The 25,551-nt window shown below is 34.1% G+C and overlaps 1 protein-coding gene across 1 annotated transcript in view; it reads right to left on the reverse strand.

Moving 5' to 3' along the window:
• The window catches only part of COL24A1 (collagen type XXIV alpha 1 chain), a 368,814-nt gene that overhangs the window by 205,687 nt on the left and 137,576 nt on the right, over nucleotides 1–25,551 (reverse strand). The window contains exons 20-23 of the mRNA XM_032642687.1: nucleotides 16,116–16,175; nucleotides 14,813–14,857; nucleotides 10,667–10,720; nucleotides 7,148–7,192 (exon numbers count right to left, since the gene is read on the reverse strand). Of these exons, the coding sequence (XP_032498578.1) occupies nucleotides 7,148–7,192; nucleotides 10,667–10,720; nucleotides 14,813–14,857; nucleotides 16,116–16,175 (204 nt within the window). The remainder of the gene's footprint in view (nucleotides 1–7,147; nucleotides 7,193–10,666; nucleotides 10,721–14,812; nucleotides 14,858–16,115; nucleotides 16,176–25,551) is intronic.

The following is a 25,551-nucleotide window of genomic DNA, read 5'->3' on the forward strand; positions in this document are numbered from 1 at the left end:
GAAAAGCTTCATGTGAAAAGCACATGAAATTATTAGAGAAATGCAAATGAAAACTACAATGAAGTATCACCTCACAGCAGTTAGAATGGGCATCATCAGAAAATCTACAAACAACAAATGCTGGAGAGGGTGTGGAGAAAAGGGAACCCTCTTGCACTGTTGGTGGGAATGTAAATTGATACAGCCACTATGGAGAACAGTATGAATGTTCCTTAAAGAACTAAAAATAGAATTACCATATGACCCAGCAATCCCACTACCGGGCACATACCCAGAGACAACCATAATTCAAAAAGACACATGCATCCCAATGTTCATTGCAGCACTATTTACAACAGCCAGGTCTTGGAAGCAACCTAAATCCCCATCGACAGACGAATGGATAAAGAAGATATGGTACATATATACAAAGGAATATTACTCAGCCATAAAAAGGAACAAAATTGGGTCATGTGTAGAGACGTGGATGGATCTAGAGACTGTCATACAGAGTGAAGTAAGTCAGAAAGAGAAAAACAAATATCGTATATTAACGCATATATGCAGAACCTAGAAAAATGGTACAGATGAACCGGTTTTCAGGGCAGAAATTGAGACACAGATGTAGAGAACAAACGTATGGACACCAAGGGGGGAAAGTGGCGGGGGGTGGTGGTGGTGGTGTGATGAATTGGGAGATTGGTATTGACATGTATACACTGATGTGTATAAAATGGATGACTAATAAGAAAATAAATAAACATTTAAAAAAAAATATATATATAAGCCTTTATATGCCTGGCTTTCAATAACTTCTGTGTTTTTAGCTTGTAGCACAGGATCATGTGTATCACTCATTTCCCCATAGATATAAATTTTGCCTTTTAGCTTTTATATTATAATCATGTAAATTAAAAAAAAAGTTTTGTTGCTTTTTCCTTAATAACCACTTACATGTGATTTATTCTTGGTCTACCTCTTATCACATTTGGTTTTGTGATATGAACGATTTTCCATAGTCATCATTTTCCCCATACTCTTTAATTTTCGTAGCTGTAGAAAAAAGTTCTATAGGACCACATCTAATATAGTATTTGCTATTTTCTTAGTAACTTATTTTGCTTTTTACAAAACGATGTCATAAATGTCAGGAAAATAGTGTATCTTATAGTCCAAAAGACTCAAAAATCCTTCTACCTTTGTAAGCACCTCAACTGTTCCTAGAAATTTGCTGACTCCATTTTCTTGGATAAATCTCTTGTGTTTGAGATTTAAAAACTATTGGCATCTCATTTCTAAAGTAATAGTTCACCTTGGACCTGGTTTTAGAGAATGGTAGGGTTTTTAGAATTGTTTACTTCACTTCCCTTCAATTTACCTGGAATTATAACATTATATATCTTCTCTGTTCATATCCACTAATATGTCCACACACTTTCTGTATCTTCCCTTTTGATTTCACTGATTCTTTTTTTAACATTCTACACTTTCACAGACTTAATAGTATAGTGAAATTAATTCACTTAATTGACTAAATGATGCTATTAAAACATTTCAAAGATGATAAATGTCAAATACATGATCCTAAAACATAACAATTTAACCCAAACATGTTTTTGAGACACTTGTCAAACCACCATGTGGTAATTGGGGCCCCATAATTTTCAGCTTCATACAGTAATAACAGGACGATATGTATTCATTAAAAGACAATTAGAAATCTTCACTTCACTGTTAAGAGGAAGCATGGGGATATGGAGAAGTTAGTCATAACTCCTTTTCAATCCCAGCTCTGCTACTTTATTATCTGACCTCAGACAAGTTTAACTTCTCTGAAACATGTTTTCTTTTGTATAAAAAAGGAATATTTCCCAGTGTCTTTTGTAAGGATTAAAAGATATAATATATGCAAAGTATCTGGCAGATCACAGATTTTCAATAAATTGTAGCTATTTTTTTAATCATATTCAGGTATACATCCTTCTTGTGATGGAATGCATCGTGGATATACATTTCATATAGCTTTCCATTCTCTGAGAAAAATTACCACACCCTGCCAGGTAGGAGATATACACAGCTTTGCAGTGTGCTACAGGTATGTGCAGCTTGAAAACAGAAGGGAGTAGATGACATTTTTAAAGATAAAGGCACTACAGAGGCCCTACAGAGGGGCAATTAATAGAATTTTACTTTGTTCTTTCTGTTTGGCTAAATGGTGCCAGCAAGTCTGGGACTTTTCCTCAAGGAAATATGAGTCACTTTTTATGATTTAGGTATGTCCACATAAAGCCACCATTCTCTTCTTAATGAAAGAATGAAACTTGTTAAATAAAATCAGCTTGTATCAAGTTTGATAATAATTTCACAGTAATGCTACGAGAAAGCAGCACAACTAACCACTGTATCAAATGAGATTTTGTGTTGAGCACTTCTAAAATATTTTCTTCCAGATCCTTCAAAATCTTTTAAATCTTTCTAACCATCGATTCACAAAGATGCCCTTCAAGGTTCCATTTAAAAACAGGACAAACTGATGATTTCCTGATGCAGAGAAAAGAACCTTAGAACTGGAATTAGAGAATTCACATTTGCTTACTAGCTGTGAATTTGAACATATCACATAACTTCAATAAATCTCAGTTTCCTCACTTATAAAGGGTTGCTTCAAGATTAAATGAGATAATAGGTCTTCAAAAAATAGACTTCTTTTAATTTACTCCTCTGACTCCACCTCTACTTGGTCTTGAATGAACTGGTTATAATCCAGTTTAGAATCAGTCAACAGAAGTTCTCTGATTCTAAAGTTTTATAATGAGAACTGGATTACCTGATTTTGAGGATTATGCATGGCCTTTCCTCTTCCTCTTCCTTGCTGTTCATCAGTCATTTACTATACACTAGCACACCAGGGGGCAGGCAGAATAACAGAGAGGACATGGTAGATCACTTATGAAATCTGCTAAATGGATAAATTAAGGAGTAAATGAAGTGAAATCAAATAGTTGGATTATATTTTAAGAGATATAAAGAGAGTCTGGTCAGGGTATAGGAGAATCATGAGGAGCTCTTCAAGTGGGCAGAAAAATGGCAACTGAATTTAATGTAATCAAGGTCACTTAATGAAAAAAAAATTCCAAATTTTAGCTTTAAAATAACAGACTAGAAAAAGGATCCTGGGAGTGACTGCTGATCATTTTCCAAAGACACCCCAGTTTCCTTCTATTGAAAAAAGCCTGCATAGTTTTGAGTATCATCAAAAATAAAGAAAACATAAAGTTATCCCACTCATGAAGAAGGCTGTGGATCCACTGCCCCTAAAATATTTATTCTAGCTCTGTTTGTTCCAACTCCAGAAAGGCAGCCAGAGAAAAGAAGCCAAATTGGCAGATGAGAGGAAGACTAGAAAACATTACAATTCTTAGAAAAGAGTCATAGATTCTTAGAATTGGAATTATCCTTAAACATCATAAATACCAATTCCTTACGCTTCCAGAATTCTCCTGATAATCATAAATAGTAATCAAAGGTCTATTACATGCTGGGGACTGACTAGAATCATTCCCTTTTATTGCAGCCTTTGTCCAAACTGTCACCTTAAACAGATCTCAAATACATCCACTTATCTCCACTGCCATCATCTGGCCCGTCATTTTTCTCCCTCGTTTAGTCTACTGCAGTAGCATCCTAACTGGTTACCCTCTTCTACTTCTGCTGCTCACAACCATGTTCAAAGTTCCCAATCCACTGCTACAGAGTGATCTTAAAACACAAATTAAATCATGCCATTGGCTTACTTAGAATACTTCAATGATTCTCCATCTACTTTAGGACCAAGTCCAAAATAATAAACATGGTCCTGAATAATTTGGCTCCTGCCTCCTTCACTAATACCACCTAATACTGCTTTTCCCTTGGTTCACCAAGGTCTATCCACACTGGCTTTCTTTCAGTTCCTCAAAACAGTTAAATGCTTTCCCATTTAGAACCATCACATATAAGAATAACCACCACCACGGCCATTACAGCTAACATTTATCAAGTTTTCACTATGTGACCAGCTCTGTGCTAAGTGCTTTAAGTGCATTATCATGTTTAATCCTCATAAGAAACTCTATGAGGTAGGTATTATTTTCATACTTTTACTGTTGAGAAAACAAATATTTAGAGAAATTAAGTGACTTGTCTAAAGCAAGGCAAGGGGCACAGGTGGGAAGTATGTTATATTGCATCTTCCAGGAGTTTTTTCCCCCCCACTCTTCCCAAGCTAACTCATACCATTCTTTACGGTCACAGCTCATATGGCATTTCAAAACAGTCTTCTCTCATCTCCTGATCTAAATTTGGCAACTTTGTCACAGTCTCTTAAAATTTTCATCTAGAGAATGTATTACAGTTTATAATTATATATTTTATGTGATTATTTATTTAATGTCTGTCAAACCTCTGATAGACTACAAAGTTCATGAAGGCAGGGATCAAATGTTCAATGAATGTGCCTGAATATAAATATAAATATCTGCTGAACAAATGATTGCAGAAAGTCATCCAAATCTAAGGGTGAGGTGTTGAATCACTCTATGGAAGAGTCTGAGTGTTAGGAATTCTATTAAAATATTCTTGCCTACAAAAAAATCTGTTCCCTTATAATGTCTATCCCTTATAATGTCTGTTCCCTTATAAGGCCTATATACTGATTTTAATTCTGGTCTCTTGACCAATACTGAAAGAGTATATTCTCTTCCCTTTTACAGCTCTTCAAATGCTTTCAGCCTAGAGAATTAAAGACAGAGAGGACTGGCAATTAAGTTGGGATAATTCCAGGTTTATTCATAAAAGAATGCTAGAACGTAGAGGATAATTTCTTTGAAATTAGAGATTTAGGGCACATTTATAGAAATTAATTCTTTGCCTATAGTAAGTAAATGCAAGAGGTATATAGACATGAGATGGGACCACTGTGTTTGGCACTCTCTATCACAAATCGGGTTCTAATTTGTATGAATCTAGAAAGGAACAAAACTGGAGGAGGCTATTTAAAGGGAATTAAATGACCATACAAAAAGTTTGGGAAAAATAAAAACTAGCTATGCAATTACAACTAACCTTAGATATCCCCAAATTACAAGACTGACATCATGAAGTGCAACCATATTTTCCCATATCTCTTGAGAGTTTTAACAGAACTCTGGATTAGATGAACTATATTTCTAAGTTTCTGAAATTAACACGATAAAATAGAAGTTGGGAATTATCAAGAGTCAAAAATATTCTTCAGGCATTTTATATATCTTAATTAATTCAATATAACCACTAGAGTTTTTTAAAAGCCTTTATCTCCCATCCTTAATGAGGAAGATAGACCCTCAAAGTAGGAAAGGTCCTTTTGTTTCATAACTTATCTGAACCTCTCTATAAAATCTAGGCCAAGTGGCTTTCAGCTAATATTAAAATATCCCCAGCTATGCTAATTAACTTGATGGAAGTGGGGGGATCCTTTCACAATATATCAATATATATATATGTGTGTATCAAATCATCACATACATTTTAAATGTCTTAAATTTTATTTGTCAATTATACCTCAATAAAGCTGGAAAAAAAATCCCCAGCATGGTATAATGCTTTGGATTTTGAGATCTGGATTCTGAGTTTGGAGCTATGGGTTTAAATCTTAGTTCAGCTATTGATCAGCTATGTAACTCTGAACAGGTTACTTACTGTGCTTCAGTTTCCTCATTTCAAAAACTGGAATAACAAAATGTGTCTTTTAAAATTGTTTGAGAATTAAACGAAATTCCACAATATAAAATATCACATAGCATTATGCCTGGCACACAGCGAATGGTCCATAATTGTTAATTTCCCTCCAGTAACAGAAATCTGCTACCTGCCAAAATAGTCCATTTCCTCTTTGGACAGCACCGGTGATGGGTTCCTATACTATGTGGAACCAGTCCAACATTATTAAGCAAATAAAACTTAGAAGTTTGATATGTGTTATTTTAAGAAAGATGTTCTTCATTGTTATTTTAAGTTTGGCTATAAATTTTAGTTTATATATATTTTTAAACAATTTGTCACTCAGAAATGGCAGAATTTCATTTCTTTAAATTTTTAAAAATTTGAATGACAGAGAAATACAGATTACATTCATACTTGATGAGAAACCTTGAATAACTGAATTGATATAAATACTCCATTGAAATTTCCCTTTTGGTTAAAAAAAAGGAAAAAATATTCATCTTCTAGTGACTCAGGATTAAATGGTATGGCAATAATCTTTTAAGAGTAAATGGATCATCTCCCTATTTTTATTAATAATTAGTGACAAAAATTAAGAGTATCAGAAATGTATTGCTGTTTTACTACCAGGCTAGAAAATATATTTAATTATTTAAGCTCACAAAACAATTTTTAAGAAAATTTATTTTTATTTAAGTTGTAAGATAGGTTATAGAAAATTATATTTGCTCATTTAACCTATTAAATAAATATTGTTGTTAAACAGTATGACTTTCTTTGTGACAACCCAGCACACTATGTAGATAAAGTCACTTGCCTTTCATTAATTTAATTCACCACTTTATATGTTATGTAGGTTCATTTGTTAGAGAATATTGTAGCTGACTTGTCCCATAGAAAAAAAGAAAATTACCCCTAACATACCTGATTCCAATACAACATGAAGCCTCCTACTTCCTCAATAATGTAAATTTAAACAAGCCAAACTTTCGAGGAAAGAAATTATGTTTCCCAATGACTTACCTCATGGTTTACTCCAATCTTTCAAATACAAAGAAAAATATCTTCCACCTATTATAATATTTTATGGTTTGATAATCTGTAGCGTTTTAATCATGAAAAACATTACGGTCAAATTTAGTTTGAGATGATCAGAACTAAATGTAAAGACCAAATATTAGATACAAGAATGTTCCTGAGATCACAAATGTAATTTATATTGGATAAAACTATCAGTATCTGTGTTTTCCCTCATTTCTCTTTTGTAGAGTAGGTTTTATTTGTCACATCACCAATGAATTTAAATTTGTAGTGGATAAGTATTTTGTATTCTGAATTTTGTAAGCAAAGATCATGCTAACACGATTCCTAAAAATGCTCACAAGATGATTTAAAAGTTGAAGATAAGGGCATAAAATAAGCTTACTGTTTCACCAATCTTCCCAATGTTTCCTTGGTCTCCTACTTCTCCCTGTTAATAAAGAATATAAAGTTGCAAAAATGATTATTTTTCAAACAAGATTACTCTCAATATTGCTGTTTTCATTTTAATGTAATTATCTAGTTATAACCTAGAAAATCACAAAGAAACTTTCAGTTATTCAAAACTCTTGTTACAGTATTTGTATGGAACGTAGTCTTTCCTGTATTTTCATTCAAATACTGTTAACTTGTTTTCTTAAATTACATTCTTCTATTTATGACTTTTAATCACTTTTAAAACACTTTTACAAATAAAATTTAAAAAATGAAATATCTACTGAGGTATACTCTATAAATGGCAGAGTGGTAGGCTGCCACTGTAGAAGATACTAAGAAGAATGAAAATAAAGCCCTTGTGCGCAGGAACACTCTTTGTTTCAGTAGATAAGGTATCTCACAATGCTGAGCAGAACAAGTAGAACAGAACACACACTACAGGTAAGTAGTAAAGGAGTTCCTAGGCACAGGCACCCTCTGGGCGCGTGCAGCTAGAGCTGGCTTCACTGGAGAAGTAATGCATGTTCATAATCTTAACTGCAGTTCTGCCGTCCCTAAAGCTCTGAAAACCCAAAGTTTTTCACAACACATTTAGTGGCAAACTTAACCTAACTTGTGTTTATTTGATAATAATGCTTTTACCTGATCTGAGTGAGGCTACTTATAGTCTTGATATAGATTGATTAATCTGAACATCCTTACGTTTCACCATAGAAATATCAATGTGTCTAATTATGGTTGTGCTGTCCCATAGCCTGCTGGCAGTGTTAAGTAAAATACAGTATGTATGTGTATGTGTGTATATATATATATATATATATATATATATATATATATTACCTTTTTAAAATCCAAACATCAATGGTTTCAAATAATAAATTATGAAACTGTATTTGAGTTGGGCCCTGAAGAATAGGTGATTTTTACACTGGTGATGAGAAAGAGCCATTTTTAGTGGTGAGGAATGGCATGAGCAAAGGCTGAACAAAAGCAGATTAATGAAAGTAGAAGATTAAGTTCAGGGTACCACATATAGTTAATCTGACAGGAATGCACATTTTATTTATAACAGAGATAGGAAATTAAACCATCAACTGCTGCTTAAAAATTATTATATTGCAGTGTGGGGTAGTTAAACTCACTGAACAATACTGCAGCCACTCATGATATGTAGCTACTCAGCATTTGAAATTAACTGGTCTGAACTGAAATGTGATGTAAGAATAATATACACACTATATTTCAAAGACTTTGTATAAAAAATCTCATTAATAATTTTAATATTGATTACATGTTGAAATGATAATATTCTTATATCTTGGGTTACATAAAATATATTACTGAAGGGCTTCCCTGGTGGCTCAGTGGTTGAGAGTCCGCCTGCTGATGCAGGGGACACGGGTTCGTGCCCCGGTCCGGGAAGATCCCATATGCCGCAGAGTGGCTGGGCTCGTGGGCCATGGCCGCTGAGCCTGCGCATCCAGAGCCTGTGCTCCGCAACAGGAGAGGCCACAACAGTGAGAGGCCCGCGTACCACACACACACACACAAAAAAAATATATATATACATATATATATATAATGAAATTAATCTCTCCTATTTCTTTTCCCTTTTTTTTTTTTTTTTTTTTTTTTTTTACCGTGGCTCACATCTGTGATTCGTATTACATACTCTATTGGATGGTGCTGATTTTAAGCACTGAAACCTAATATTCATATAAGTAATCAGTTTGAAATAAACTTTCAAAGACTATAAAAATTTTCTTTTCTATTTCTGTACGCATTTAGATAAATAGTAAAGAATAAAACACTGTAGTAGTAGGTTGGAAATCCTAGTTTTTGACTGATAGTTCATTAGACAGCTTTTGTAGAAAATAATGTGGCAGGATTTTACGTATATATATACAAACATATACATAATATGTATGTGTATATATACATATATATAATTAATTTTCTTTTACTTTCTCCTCCTTACCCAACGCCCCTCTCAAATTCCAACTAGGGAGATGGACCCTTTGTGATACATAGTCTTAAGGGAGGTCTGTGTTCAGGCAGAAAGCAAAAGTTGCTTGCAGATTACCCCCATTCATGCTTTAGTTTTCAAAGAGCCTGAATGTAGGAGGTGAGTTGTCTTTGAGGGCAAAAAGAGACAGAGAGGAATAATTCCCCAGGCCTAGGGAGAGAATAGAGATCCTAGAGTTCTGTGAAAGGCAGTGACCCTTAACCAACCCCCAAGTGCTCCCCCAGAGTGCCAGGTTCCCCTAAGGAAGTGCCAGGTCCTAGTGAACAGCTATGTAATACACCAAGGAAGAAATTTCAGAGACAAGTATGAGGACTGAACATTAAAGAACTTCCTTCACTTCCTAGGTAACACAGATGCCACCTAGATGCTGGTGTAATTCTAGGGAGAAGGCAGGATGTCAATAATGACTGAGATTGGTCTCCTGCCAGTTTGACTGGATGGTAGCTCACAGGTGGATTTCTTAGAGCTATTTGGCAGTACAGGGATTAAATACAGTAAAGGAGAATTAAGCCTTCTATTTATAAATATCGTGCTTCTATTTTCTGGGAGTTTTTCTATGTAACTTGAGAGTCAGGTACACATACTCTCCCAAGATAATTTCAGCAACAGACATACTGACACAATAAAAAATATTTTAGCTCATATTTCTTTATTAATTGACCTCAAAAAGTGTTTGTTATTTTCCTTAGTTTCTATATCACAAAAACGAAGAGTTTAAAATAAATAACGAACTCTAGCTTTAGGAAATTTAGCAATAAATCTGTGATGCAATTCAATTTTTCATTGAATTTTAAATTTGTACAAATCACCAATTCTTATAAGTTAGTTTCTTTCAGACCTTAATGCTGTACATATAAAACCACTGCCTTACTTTACATGTGTTGGTGTTACAAAAAAAAATCATACGGTACTTGAAAACAAAGCAAGAAAGTAGGTAACACATTTTTTCAGTGTCATACAAGTATGAAGAACACCCAATGATTATGCAGGGTATGTGCTTACTTAGACTTACTGTATATTATTGATTAAAGGACCCAGACTTAGTGAAAGTACACACACACACACACACATACATTTTTTAAGTGAAGTTATAGTAACTTGTAGATTTCTATCCAGTGGAACAGACAGCCCTCAAAGTTATGGTTTATTGTCCTGTATCTGACTACACATCTGAACATTCCTTTACTAAAATGCATATCCAATTACATAGACATAGTTATAGTTATAGATACTTATAGGCATATATACAGATATAGATATAAAGACATATAGCATTTCAAATGCTATTCAATATTTGAACAAGTTTTAACATTTGGTTCCTTCAATTAATGAGTTGAATAAAATCTTTGTCATGTGTTTATTTTATATTGTTATGAAAGTGATAACTTTATCTTTTTGAAAATTATACTTTGTAACTGGTAATAAAGTCAGTTGCTTTACCTTCAAGCCTTCTGGTCCTGATTCACCTGCATGCCCCTTTGGACCTGGTTTTCCCTAGAAGATAACAGGAAAAAAAAAAAGATATGTTTAATCATTCTCCTTTTTGAAAGTTTCCTAATTTATGAAATTCAGACTATCCTATGAGATGAAACACTTCAAAATTATTAGATAAATGCATTTCATCAAACTCATTAGCCATTCATTCTACTATGTTTGACTGTCTACTTGCCATGCACAGCTCTAGGATAAGATAATTAAAAAAAATAAGTAAAATACTTAGTATGTTAGGCAGTGGTAAATTTGAAGAACATCAAATTAAGCAGGAAGGGAGATATAAACTGTTGTGGTAGTCTTGTTAAAATTTTTGGTAAGACTGCCAAAAAAGACCTCACTGAGAGGGTGGCAATTGAGTAAAGACTTTTAAAAAGGCACAAGTTACATGGATATTTGAAGGAAGAGCATTCCAAGCAGAGGCGAAGAGCATGTGTAAAGGCCCTGAGGCAAGCATGTGTCTGTGTGTTGGAGAAACGATGAAGAGTCAATGCAGCTGGAGACAGTAAGAGAGGAGATGAGTAAGAAGGTGAGGGATAAGGGAATGGGGGATATGAAGCCAGGTCATGAAAGGCCTGGCAGGTTACAGTAAGGGCTTTCGTTTTAACTCTCAGTGGCTTTAACTCTTAGCAGGCTTTGAGAAGAGAAGCACCAGGATCTATGTTTTAACAGGATCACTCTGATGTAAGAGCAGAAGCAGGGAGTCCAAAGAGGAGTCTACTGCAATAATCCAAGTGAGAGACGACAGTGGCATTATCAGGGTGGGAACAGAGGCGGCTGTGAGAAGTGGTAAGATTCTGTATATAGTTTGAAAGCAGAGCTTCCAGGAATTGCTGATGGGTCATGTGTGGAATGTGAAAGAAAGAGAAGAGTCAAGAATGAACTCAAGAATGAGTTCATTCAGCTTTAACCTGACTAAAGGGCCAAATGAAATGAGGTAGACTGTGAGAGGACAGGTTTGAAGGGTAAATTGAAAGCTTAGCTTTGGACATTTCAGTTTGATAATCTTGTTAGACATCTAAGTGGAGAGATCTTGTGGTAGTTAATACAAGAGCAGAGCTTAGGGGTAGAAGGTTCTGAACTGAACATATAGTTTTGGAAATCACCAGCATTTTGATGGCATTTAAAGCCATAGAATGGACCAGCTCATCTAGGCAGTGAGTGTAGATAGCAAAGAGCAGTCCGCAAACCAAGCCCTGGGGTACTCTAAAATTTAGAATTTGAAGAAATGAGGAAAATATGCAAATCTGCTGCCAGAGAACTAGGAGGAAGATAATACAAGTGAAGAAAGTCTTTCCAGGAGGAGAGTGATCTTGTCGAATCTGAGGGATATAAATATTGAGTAATATGAAGACTGAGAAATGATCACTGAATTCAGCAACATGGAGGTCATTAATGACCTTCATAAGATCAACTGTTTCAGAGTGGTGGGGACAAGAATGGTTTCAGCAGATGAGGTGAGGAGAAAAATTATGTAAATCCAATACTTTTGAGAAGTTTTCCGGAAAAGGGAAGGAGAGAAAAGTAAAACCTGGAAGGAAAACCGGAGTCAATACAAATTTTGTTTTTGTTTTTAAGCCAGAAGAAATAATAGTATGTTTATATGCCGATAGGATTAATCCATTAAAGAGAACAAAATTAAGATGTAGGAGAGAGTGGGGAAAATTGCTGGATCAATGTTCTTCAGTAGGCAAGACAATGTAGTATGTAGTGAATGAGTGGAAGTTTTGACCTTACCTAGAAAAATGGCCTGTTCATCCACTAACAAGAGAGAAGGCACAGTAAACGGCATAGATACAGGGAGGTGGGATTGAAGTGATGGTAGAAACTTGTGAAAGTTCTCTTCTGATTACTTCAATCTTCTCAGGGAACTAAGATGTGAGGTAAAGGGCTAATAGAGGTAAATGGAGTTGAGGAGAAGTATAAAATAATGATTTAAAAATGTGAAAGTAAATGGCTATAGAAATAGAATTCAGAATGTTATCAAAGGGATAATTACAATGTTTTAAGCATGATGAGTAGGGACATGTGGTGATGAGAGAGATAAGGAGTAATGGAATGGCATTAGAATCAATGAATTGAAATTTCTCTTGGGACGGTTGGATTGGGTTACAAGAAAGAAGGCAGCAGAAAGAAAGGGGATGATGGTTGGGGAATGAGAAGTTTAAATTTGAAAATGAAGAGGTTGCTCTTACTGGTAATGACAAGGTCAAGGGTTTCACCATAGCAGTAAGTAGCTGAAGAGAGTAGAGGATAAGTTCCCTGAAGGAGAGAAAGCCAATATCCTGGAGTAATCTACAGGAGGTGGTTTCTAATATCAAACAACTGATGTCTGATTATGCAAGATTTGATTAAGGAGATCACTATACCTCAACCAATGTGTTCTAGGAGTAGAAAAAGTGTGTGGGGAGATTGCTAAAAAGAATACTAATTTATAATATCTACTAGGCATTATATATTTGGATTTTATTACTCCTATTCATTAACAAGTACTCGCATATTTTTCTTTCTTAAAATAAAATAAAGCAAAACAAAACAACCCTCCGGCTCTCATTCTGTTTTGACCACTTACAAAAACTTTAGCAACTTAAAATTATATTTAGGACTTCCACCCAAAAAAGTTGTTCTAATTTTGGTCTCTGCCTTGCTTGAAATTGTCTAGTGGTTCCCTACCAAGCACAAAATAGAGCAAAGGATAAAAAAAATTATCCTATTATTGTTAAATATCAATTGCTCTCTAATCAATTTGCAGATATAAAAGAAGAAATGTAGTTGAGTCTAAATCATTACAGGACTTTGATATTTACAAAATAATTAATAATACATTTTATTCACACTGTCTGGAAAAAGCCTTAGCAGGAATATTTCTTTCATCTTTAATAATGTAATACTCAGGCACTGCAGTATAGTAAGAAATAGTTATACATCATTATCTACATTATGGAAAGAATCTCACTGGTATCAGGCATTGGCATATTTATAACCTCTTTGAAATCAAGCGATTCAGAGCATCAGTATTGGAGCCATCGCTTTTGGTCCTGTTTAAGTTCTGTCATAGTATGGTTATCTTGAGCATGTTATGCTTAAGCATATAATATTAAAGCTTTATTTTTTTAAATCTAAAAATGCAGTCAATTTCTGCAGGGTTGGTTTCAGATTAGGGATGATTCCTGTGACAAACTTAGAGCAACACTAGACCTAAATTAATATTCAACCAATAGTAGCAACAATTAATAACAAATATGACCGAGTAGGCAAGAGGTGAACATGGTTTTCCTGTTTTCTAGGGAAGTAAATTTTAAATAAGGCCAATTATACTGGAGCACAAATAACAATGGTCTTTCCATTATATAACTCACCCACACAAAAATGAAAAAAAAAAATAACAAAAATAACTCTTTTTTTTCTTTCAATAAGAGAGTGGCAGTATATGTGCTAGTTAGGTAAAGGTGCAAAAGAAAGAATTACTGTCTCTTTAAATGTAAAAATACTGTAAGAACCTGTACAATATGATGTTCTCAAGTAAAGAGTGAGATGTATTTCATGTGAGTCTAATAATGCCTCTTAAAATGTGTTGCACACAACTTAATTACTTCATGATATTGTAAACTTTTGTCATGCATCCCCAAATTCTTAAAAAATTCATTTTCAGAACTTGAAAATATGAAATTCATGTATTACCACAGAATATTATCGGAAAAAAAAAGTTGGACAGAAAATACGTCTTATTTGCTTTTCATAATTTTACTGACAAACTCAGAAAACAGAAATTTCCGAAATATTACTAAAATGGTTAATGTATTTAGCTTCATATTACATTTTGAGAAACTTTATAAATAAATTGTACAAATTACTAAGACCATAAGACTGAAGGAACTGAAGGAATAAGTAAATATGTAACAGGCATAATATCATTTAAAATATCCCTGGAAAATATTAGTTATAGGTCTATTTTATTTGGGGGGATTGTATGGCTATAGTTTGTTATAATCTTGGCTCTTTGCTATAACTTAAAATTTGGTGCCATTAAAAAACATTTACAAAACAGTTGCTTTAAGAGAAGCATGCTTCGAAAATTATTTATATGATACCTACTCTTGGCCCCAGTTCTCCAAAGGATCCAATTAGTCCTTCTTCTCCCTTAAAAAAGAAGATCAGAACATGTCATGGTCTGATAATAAATATTTTAAAATGTAAACCTTATTCCATTTATCCTGAAATCTGAAGCTCTTTCTGAGATGTAATGAAAATAATACTGTGATTTTCTTGTATTTTAGAACTGTATCACCCCATAATGTTTAAATTTTTTGTGTGACAACCTCATATCTACATTAAGGGGGATATGTACTGTACTACTGGGTTATTTTTCAATTGGTAGATGATATAAGTTAAATATAGAAAATCGAGGGCAGCTAAGAGTGAAAGTGATTAGGGTATCACAAAAATCAGGATTAGGAATCACTGAGATTGTGAATTATGGACAGCCTTTACCTTCTTGGTCTCACTATCTCTGACATAGAGAGAAACTCAAGTTCTTAACAGATGGAAATCAATACACATTGGTATATTAAAAAATTATTGGTACAGAACATGTTTGCTCTTGGCACATTCTGATACTTAATTCATTCAGCAAATATGTTTTTGAGTCTCAGTTCTGTCTTACGCCTTAGAGATAAAGGTATATCAGATCTTACCCCAAATGGAGCTTAATGTCTAGAGTTCTTTTTTTTTTCTTCTTTTTTTTTTTTTTTTAGAGTTTCTTTTTGTCTAATTTACAGATCCAATATTTTCGGGATCAAATCAGTTATAATGTCATAAAATATAAAATTTTGTGCATTCTTCTAAGGATTAAACGCTGTATGGGTGGATAGAGAATAGAAAAACAAATAATTTTTATACTTTTTCTCTAAGAGAATTAAAAAGTAATAAATGTGTTTATTCTATTTATTGACATATTTTCTAAACATACTGATTTTTTACCTTTAAATAAATAGTTCATATTTACCACATCTGAACATTTACAGACCTCTTTAGAAATCATATATTCTATTTTATTTATTTTAAAACATTTTGCTCAGTCCATAATTCAATTAAAATATAATATATGGGTTAGAAATATAAAATAGACACAAATGTTAAATATACTGGTACATATAAGTGAGATTCTAGGCTCAGATTCTTCGGACATTCCATGGACACCACTACATAAATCACTTAATGAATTCAGAACATTAAAATGATTCCAAATTCCATTCCATAACTGTGAATATAAAATGGTAACTTGAAATCCTCGATGGCAAAAATTGTCCATACTAATGCAAAGTTTTCTTGAGCAAAACTAAAGTCCCACAAAAAATAAAAAAGGAAAATCTGAATTAAAAAATTGCTTTAAAGGAACTTCATACTGAGTTCCTTTGAGACCAGGAGGTCCAGGAGGCCCTCTATTTCCAATGAGCCCCTGTAAAGCAATATAAGGACACACAATAAAAATTTTAGCTCAATTAATACATTTTCAATAGGCATTAATCTCAGATGTGCAATACTATTTGGTACCACTCATTTCCCATTAGGAAGTTATCAAAATGGGATGGGAGGATAGATAAGCAGAAAACTGCCTGCCATCCAAAAAGGTGGAAAATATATGATAAACTTACTTTTAAACAATATGTTAATGTTCACATAATCTGCTCCGTATGGAGACACCTTTTCATAAAAAGTACTCCTAAATTTAAAGCAATAGGCCCAATTGTTAATCTGATACTAGTACAATAAAAAGATAATAGAGTGTCCACAAAGTCTGAAAACAGATGGAGAAGATATATAGTGTTTTAATATCTGTTAAGAGACTAGCAAAGTCTGGAACACATTATTCATATGAAATGTTCAACTTACTTCCTTTCTTGATGCAGGCTAGTGAAAAGAGAGGAAAATTTGCAGAAGAAAGTAACAATCTGAACATGATTAGGAATTTCAAGATTAAAAGAAAACTTTTGTTAATCTAAATGCATGTTGTTAAAAATCAAATACTCGTTTTTTTTTAATTTACTTTTTTTTGGCTGTGCCACGCAGCATGTGGGACCTTAGTTCCCTGACTAGGGATCGAACCTGCACCCCCTACAGTGGAAGTGCAGTGTCCTAACCACTAGACCGCCAGGGAAGTCCTAAAATGCTCTTTGAATAACAATTCATCCAAGTAACTAAAACAAAAATCTTCCTATTTCAGAAAACACTGTATATCATCTCTTCAACATGGCAACATTTTTCATTTTGTTCTGTTCCCCTAACTATGCAATGTGTCAAAGTTTTAAGTAAATCTCTTTTAAAAACTACCTTTGCATTATTGCTTTTAGTAAGTCTATAACCATTAAATGGTTTTATCTCATTCTTAACTGTAACAAATAACTATGCCAAGTAGCAGTTCTACCCAGGTGACTGATCTTTAGTTTGGAATGGAGCAGAGTGACAAAACTGCATGAGAATCTTTCCTTCATGATATATCTTGGTCTATCATTGCTGTGTTCTAACAATCAAAAATGAAAAACTTCATCGGTTTAAAAGTCTGTAATATATTATCACAGGCTTATTCTGTACATAAGCACCATTCAAGAAACTGCATCAGTTTAGGCAATAACCTAGAAGTTTTGCACAGCTTTCTTACTTTTAATAGGAAGAGATGGATTATTGAAATGAGCGTATACTGTTCTATGCAAGTCCAACATATATTCATCTTTTTTCAGGCAAAAGCATCCTAGTTTTCCTTAAGGAAACAGTCTTTCCCCATGTGGTTTGAGGGTAGGTGACTCTACCCCTGACTAAATTTAAGGATGGACATGTGACAGGGACCTAAGTCAGCATATTCTACATCCCTAGAAACAGTGGTTGGTTCAGTAATGAGCCAGAAACCCAAGTTAGTCCAACTAAAGAAAATTTTGGACTACAGTGGAACAACTGGGAAGACAGAATAGCATTAAGGATGATGTAAACCTAAACAGAAGGGAACTATGAAGGGGAGAGAACCTGAGAATGAAATCAATGAATTAACAAATGGAGTGATTGGGTTCTTACGATATTTTGGGGGCTGTTATGTTTGAATTCCTAAACTTCTCACATATTTATACAATCATATTTTAGTTGAGTTTCCATTACTTACAACTGAAAGAATCCTAACGGATACAATGACTTCTAAATCTTAATATCCAAAATGCTCTTGTAGAACTCTAAGTAATAGGTTTTTAAATGTTTAGACTGAAGGTCAGAATCAGAATGCTGTGATATTTAAATTCCACCACAGGATAGCTAATGTTTAGTTATTTAATTCATGTGTTCATTCATTTTTTTCGTCTGACATTTTATTAATTTTCTACTATGTGTAAGGTCCAGTAAAAAGTACAACATGAGGCCTGGAGTATACAAATATAAATAAGGCACAGTCCCTGTTCTCAATGAATTCATAATTTATTATGGGAGAAGGCAATTTAAAATAAAAATCAGAATACGAGTTGTAACAGAAATAGAAGTATAAGCAAAGTGAAAAGGGGGACTTAGATGAAGAAGCAAAATCTTTTCTGGGAGGATCAGAAATTTTGTAACATGTGAAAATAATTTTGTATTGAATTATGATAGGTTAATAAAACATGTAGTTAAAAATAAGAACACACCAAAAACTTATCAACAATTGCAAGGTCTCAAAAGGCATTGATAAAGGTACAGTTTTAGGTTGGAGCATATGTTTAAGAAACTGGCTTAGCTCCATACCCAGGGTATAACCAGAAGAGGGGTGAGTTATCTAAGAGAACTAGATTGTGCTATTCCCTCACTGCAGCTATTTACCCTAAGGAAGTGGCACCCTGACTAAAAACCGAAAATAACCCTTTCAGGGAGGCAAATAAGCCCAGGTTCCTTTTTCCTTTCTCTTCCAAGACTACCTTATAATCTTAAAAGAATAAAAGCTGTATTAAGGGGGAAAAAAACTAGTTATATGCTGTTTACAGGAAACGCATCCAAAACATAAAAATGAGGAAAATTAAATTTCAAAGAATGGGAAGAGATATGCAAGTGATTTACCAGCCCCAAAATAGCTGGAGTAATTATATTAACATTAGATCTAATAGGTTTTAAGGTAAAACAGATTATTAGCATTAAGAGGGTCACTCAGTAATGATAAAAGGCTCTGTTCACTAGGAAGAGAAAAGACAATTTTTATGCATTTAGTAACACAACTTCTAAATATATACATTAAAAACTGATAAGGATAAATTGATAAATCCACTATTAGAGAGGAAATTTTAACACATCTCTGCCAGAAATTAGTAGGTCAAGCAGATAAAAATCAGTAGGAACAGAAAAAACTTAAATAGCAAAATTAATAAACTTGATCTAATGGCCATATATAGAAAACTGAATCCCCAAATTGGAGTTTACACAGTCATTACAAGCATACATGAAAGATTTATGAAAACTAAAAGATATCCACAAGAAAGGATATCTATCAACAGTTCTATCCATTAAAAAAGTGTAGTATATCTATACAGTGTGTTACTATATAGTGAAAATGAACATGCTGTAATAATATGGATCAACCTAGAATGAGATGAAAAGATAAGATTGAGTGAAAGAAGGAAGTAACTGAAGAATGTATATACAGTAAGTCCCCTATATACGAATGAGTTCTGTTCCGAGCGCACGTTCGTGAGTCCAATTTATTCCTAAGTCCAACGAAGTTAGCCTAGATACCCAGCTAATATAATCGGCTATATATATCACTGCTGCTTTTATGCTTGCTTCCAGACATCCTGGGCTTGAAATAAAGATACTGGACTACTTTACTCTGTACAGTACTGTACAGTATACAAAAGCACAACCACTTGTAGAGGACACACGCACGTGACAATGTACACCAGACACATGAACTAACTTACGTGATTGGACATGCAAATGCACATTTCTCATCTTTGAAAGTTTTCAACTTGAAGGTTCATATGTAGGGGACTTACTGTAGTATGATTTTATTTATATGAATTTCAAAAACAAGCAAAATAACAAATATTATCAGTATATACATGGTAAAAGTATGACGAAAACAAGAGAATGGTTAACTGTTAATGCCAGAAGGGAAGAGACAGATATGATTAGTGAGGGATGCACAAGGGGATTCCAATGATCTATTTCTTACCAATAATAGGATTTGTTTCATTATTATTTTTAAAACTGTGTACATGTTTCATATTTATCATGTTAAACACAAAAAAATTTTTTTGAGTTTTTAAATGTTTTCATTTTTTTTTATTGGGTATAGTTGCTTTACAATGTTGTGTTAGTTTCTGCTGTACAGCGAAGTGAATCAGCTATATGTATACATATATCCCTTTGTTTTTGGATTTCCTTCCCATTTAGGTCACCACAGAACATTAAGTTCCCTGTGCTATACAGCAGGTTCTCAATAGTTATCTATTTTATATGTATTAATGTGGATATATCAATCCCAAACTCCCAATTCATCCCACCCCTTCTTTCCCCGCTTGATGTCCGTATGTTTGTTCTCTATATCTGTGTCTTTATTTCTGCCTTGCAAACAGGTTCATCTCTACCATATTTCTAGATTACACATATATGCGTTAATATATGATATTTGTTTTTCTCTTTCTGACTTACTTCACCCTGTATAATATATACAATGGAAACACATAAAAATTTTTAATGTAAAATGTATAAAATCTGAAATTGAGTTTGAATTCCAGCTCTGAAGCTTACTAGGGGCATGGCCTTAGTATCCTTATCTGTAGAATCATGTTATCATAAGCATTATAAGGTAATAAATTTTATTTGTTACAACAAATAAAATGGTACCTGGAATATAACAGAGACTCAATAAATATTATTTCCTTCTTATTCACTGCACATTGATTAGTGTTTGCAACAGTTTCTGAACTGGTATTTTGCTTTTCTTCCCTATGTGTTCCCCAAATTCATAACAGTAATTTACTATTATTATTCTTCCTAAAACATCTCTTTCATCATCTCACTCCTCTCAATATCTTCCACAGAGAAAAAGAGTAGAGCTCTTGAATGCAATTGAAGTTAAGTTGTTATCAGCTTAAAATAGAGCATTGTAACCATAGGATGTTTTATGTAAGCTCCATGGTAATCACAAAGAAAATACTTATAAAAGATACACAAAAGGAAATCAGGAAGGAATCAAAGCATGTCACTACAAAAAAAAAATCAATGAAACATAAAGGAAAATAGCAAGAAATGTAAGAGGGACAAAGAAGTTACAAGACAGAAAGCAATAACAATTAACAAAATGACTATAGTAAGTCCTTCCTGATCAGTAATTACTTTAAATGTAAATGGATTAAAGTCTGCAATCAAGATTTAAAGTGGCTGAATAAAAAAAAAATCCATAGTTGTATCTATGAGAGACTAAATTTAGATTTAAGGACATACATAGGATGAAAGTGAAAGGATGGAAAAGATACTCCATGCAAATGATAACCAAAAGAGAGCAGGGGTGTCATACTTACATCAGATAAAACAGACTAAGTCAAAACTATCTTAAGAAACAAATAAGGACATTGAACAATGATAACTTTCTTCATTAATTTGCCAGAAAATATAACTATTATTCATAAATATGCACACAATATCAGAGTACCCAAATACGTTAAACAAAAACTGACAGAATAGAACAAAGAGAGAGCAACACAATAAATGCAAGAGATTTCAATACCCTACTTTCAATCATTGATACAACAACCAGATAGAAGATCAATAAGGGAACAGAGGATCTGAACAACGGCATTGACCAAACTGACCTAACAGACATATACAGAACAAAGTAGCAGAATACACATTCTTTTCAAGCGCACACAAAACATTCTCCAGCATAGCTCACATATTAGGTCACAAAGCGAGTTTTTAACAAATATAAGATTGAAATCATACCAACTATCTTTTCTAACCACAATGGAATCAAACTAGAAATCAATGGTAGAAGGAAAAGTGAAAAATTCACAACTAGGTGAAAATTAAACAACACACTTCTGAAGAACCAAAGACAAAATCAAAATGGAAATTAGAAAATACCTTGAGACAAGTAAAAATGAAAACACAACATACCAAAATTTATGGGATGCAGCAAAAGCAATACTAACAGGGAATTTTATGGTGGTAAACGTCTACATTGTAAAAGGAGAAAGATCTCAAATAAATTACCTAACCTTACACCTCAAGGAACTAGAGAAAGGAGAACAAATTAAGTCCGAAGTTAACATAAGAAATAAAATAATGAAGATTAGAACAGAAATAAGTGAATTAAGAGTAGAAAAACAATAGAAAAAAAATCAACAAAACTATAAGTTGATTCTTTGAAAAGATCAATAAAATTGATGTCTTTAGCTAGACTAAGGAAAAATAAGATAAGGTTCAAATAAAATCAGAATGAAACAAGGCAAATTAGAACTAATGCCACAGAAATAAAAATGATCACAAGAGACTAATATCAGCAACAAACTGGATAACCTAGAAGAAATAGATAAAATTCCTAGAAACATACAACCTACCAAAACTGAATCATGAATAGAAAATCTGAACAGATCTATAACTAATAAGGAGATTAAATCAGTAATCAAAAAACTCCTAGTAAATAAAAGTCTAGGACCAGATGACTTCACTGGATAAGTCTACCAAACATTATGAAAAGAATTAATGTAAATCCTTCTGAAACTCTTCCAAAAAACAGAAGAGAAGGGAATACTTCCAAACTCATTTTATGAGGCCAGCACTACCCTGATACCAAAGCCAAATAAAGACACTACAAGAAAATAAAATCACTGGCCAATATCTCTGATGAATACATACGCAAAAGTCCTTGGAAAAACTAGCAATTGGGGGGCAGTCCAAGATGGCATCTCCTCCCATGGACACACCAAATCTACTGCTACATACAAAACAATTACCACTGAAAAAGAACTAGCTAAATAGCTCCTCCAAGACAAAGGATAAAAGAGGCACATTTAAATAGGTAGGAGAGGTAGACATGTAGTTTCACCAAAAAACCCACCTCCATTAAGCAACCCACAATAGGGAGGGCTCTCATGGGTCTGGAGCTACTTCCTGAGATACAAGGGACTTGTGTCAAACCTTGATACTGGCACTGAAAAAATGAGGCCCCCAAAACATCTGGCTTTGGAAACCCAATGGGACTCAATCCAGAGGAACTGGGGGGCTGTGAAATCTGAGATACTCCTTTTGAGTGACTCACGCATGGTCTCACACTTCCTGAGACTCAGTGTAAAGGCAGTAGTTAGAGAAGTGCCTGGACTATATGTGAAGGAGATTAATTTATTAATCTTAAAGTGACTTCTGGAGGGGCAGGTATGAGTTGGGACTTTGCAGATGGAGGTTCTGGTGAACACCACTTTTGCACTCTCCCTATACCTTGCTAGCACAAGTGGGTGCACAGAGACACAGCCTCCCTAAAGCACAGTATTGTAAGTCAACTATACTTCAATAAAAAAGAGTACATTAAAAGTATCATACACCAAAATCAAGTGGGATTTATCCCAGGGATGCAAGGATGATTCAAAATCTCTGCATCAAATCAAGGTGATACAACACACTAACAAAATAAAAAATAAAAATCATATGACCATCTCAGTAGATGTAAAAAAAAGCATCTGACAAAATTAAACATCTAGTTATGATTAAAAAGAACCCCTCAACAAAGTGGGTATAGAGGGAATGTACCTCCACATAATAAAGTCTATATATGACAAATCCACAGCGTATATCATATTCAACAATGAAAAGTTGAAAGCTTTTTTTTCAAAGATCAGAAACAATAAAAAGATGCCCACTTTGCCAACTTTTAATCAACATAGAATTGAAAGTCTGAGCCACAGCAATTAGGGGAAGGAAGGAAGGAAGGAAGGAGGGAAGGAGGGAGGGAGGGAGGGAGGGAGGGAGGGAAGGAAGGAAGGAAGGAAGGAAGGAAGGAAGGAAGGAAGGAAGGAAGGAAGGAAGGAAGGAAGGAAGGGCATCCAAATTAGAAAGAAGTAAAACGGTCACTATTTGCAGATGACACGACACCATATATATAAAACCATAAAGAGTCCACCAAAAAACTGTTAGAAGTAATAGATGGATTGAGTAGAGTTGCAGGATACAAAATCAATACACTGCTGCATTTCTATACACTCATAACCATCAAAAAATGAAATTAAGAAAACAATCCCATTTACAATTGCACCCAAAAGAATAAAGCACATGGGAGTAAATGTAACCAAGGAGGTGAAAGACCTGTACACTGAAAACTATGAGACATTGATGCAAGAAATGAAAAAATGCACAAATAAATGGAAAGATAGTCCACTACAACAGTGGTCCCCAACCTTTTTGGCACCAGGGACCAGTTTCGTGGAAGATAATTTTTCCGTGGATAGTGGGGGCGGGGTATGGTTCAGGCCGTAATGCAAGCGATGCGGAGTGATGGGAGCAGCAGATGAACCTTTGCTCGCTTGCCCGCCCCTGGCCCACCCCTCACCTCCTGCTGTGGGGCCCAGTTCCTAACAGGCCCCACAGGGTACCCGTCCATGGCCTGGGGGTTGGGGACCCCTACACTATAAAACATTACTGACAGAAATTAAAGAAGACACAAACAATGGAAAGACATCCCATATTCATGAACTGGAAGACTTAATATTCTTAAAATGTCCATACTGCCCAAAGCAATCTACAGATTCAATGCAATCCTTAGCAAGATTCCAATGGAATTTTTTGCAGATAGAGATAAAAAAAGAATTCTATAATTCATATGGAACCAAAAAGGACCCTGACCAAAACAACTCTGAGAAAGAATAACACTTCTTGACTTCAAAACATATTACAAAGCTACAATCATCAAAAGTTTTGTACCAGCAAAAAGACAGAGATATAGACCAATGGAACACAATAGAAAGCCCAGAAATAAACTGATGCTTATACCATCAAATGGTCTTTGATCAGGGTGCCAAGACTAAACAATGGAGAAAAGGTAGTTTCTTCTACAAATGGTGTTAGGAAAACTGGATATCCACATGCAGAAGAATGAAACTGAACCTCATCTTACACGATACACATAAATCAACTTAAAATACACTTACATCAATGAGCAAATGGATTAAAGACTAGTAATCCCTGAACCATAAAACTCCTAGAAGAAAATATAGGCAGAAATCTCCTTGACATCAGTCTTGGTGATGATTTTTGGATTTGGCACCAAATGCAAAGGCAACAAAAGCAAAAAGAGACTACTGGGACTACATCAAACTAAATACTTCTGCACAGTAGAGAAAACAATCAACCAAGTGAAAAGACAACCTAAAGAATGGGAGAAAATATATGCAAACCAAATACCTGACAGGGTTTAATATCTGAAATATATAAGGAACTCCCACTACCCAATAGCAAAAATCAAATAACACAATTAAACTAATGGGCAAAGGACTTGAACACATATTTCTGGAAATAAGATGTACAAATGGCCAAGAGGCACATGAAAAATTGTTCAACATCACTAATCATCAGGGAAATGAAAATCAGAGCCATAATGAGAGACCACCTCACACCTGTTAGGATGGCCATTATAAAATGAACAAACAGAAAATAACAAGTATTGGCAAAGATGTAGAGAAATTTGAAACCTTGTGTACTGTTGATGAGAATGTAAAATGGTACAACCACTGTGAAAACAGTTCCTCCAAAAATTAAAATAGAACTACCATATGATCCAGCCATCCCACTTTTGGATATTATACAGAAGAATAAAAAACAGGATTTCAAGAGATATCTGCACT

The sequence above is a fragment of the Phocoena sinus genome, chromosome 1 (assembly GCF_008692025.1).
Source record: "Phocoena sinus isolate mPhoSin1 chromosome 1, mPhoSin1.pri, whole genome shotgun sequence".
Classification (NCBI taxonomy): Eukaryota; Metazoa; Chordata; class Mammalia; order Artiodactyla; family Phocoenidae; genus Phocoena; species Phocoena sinus.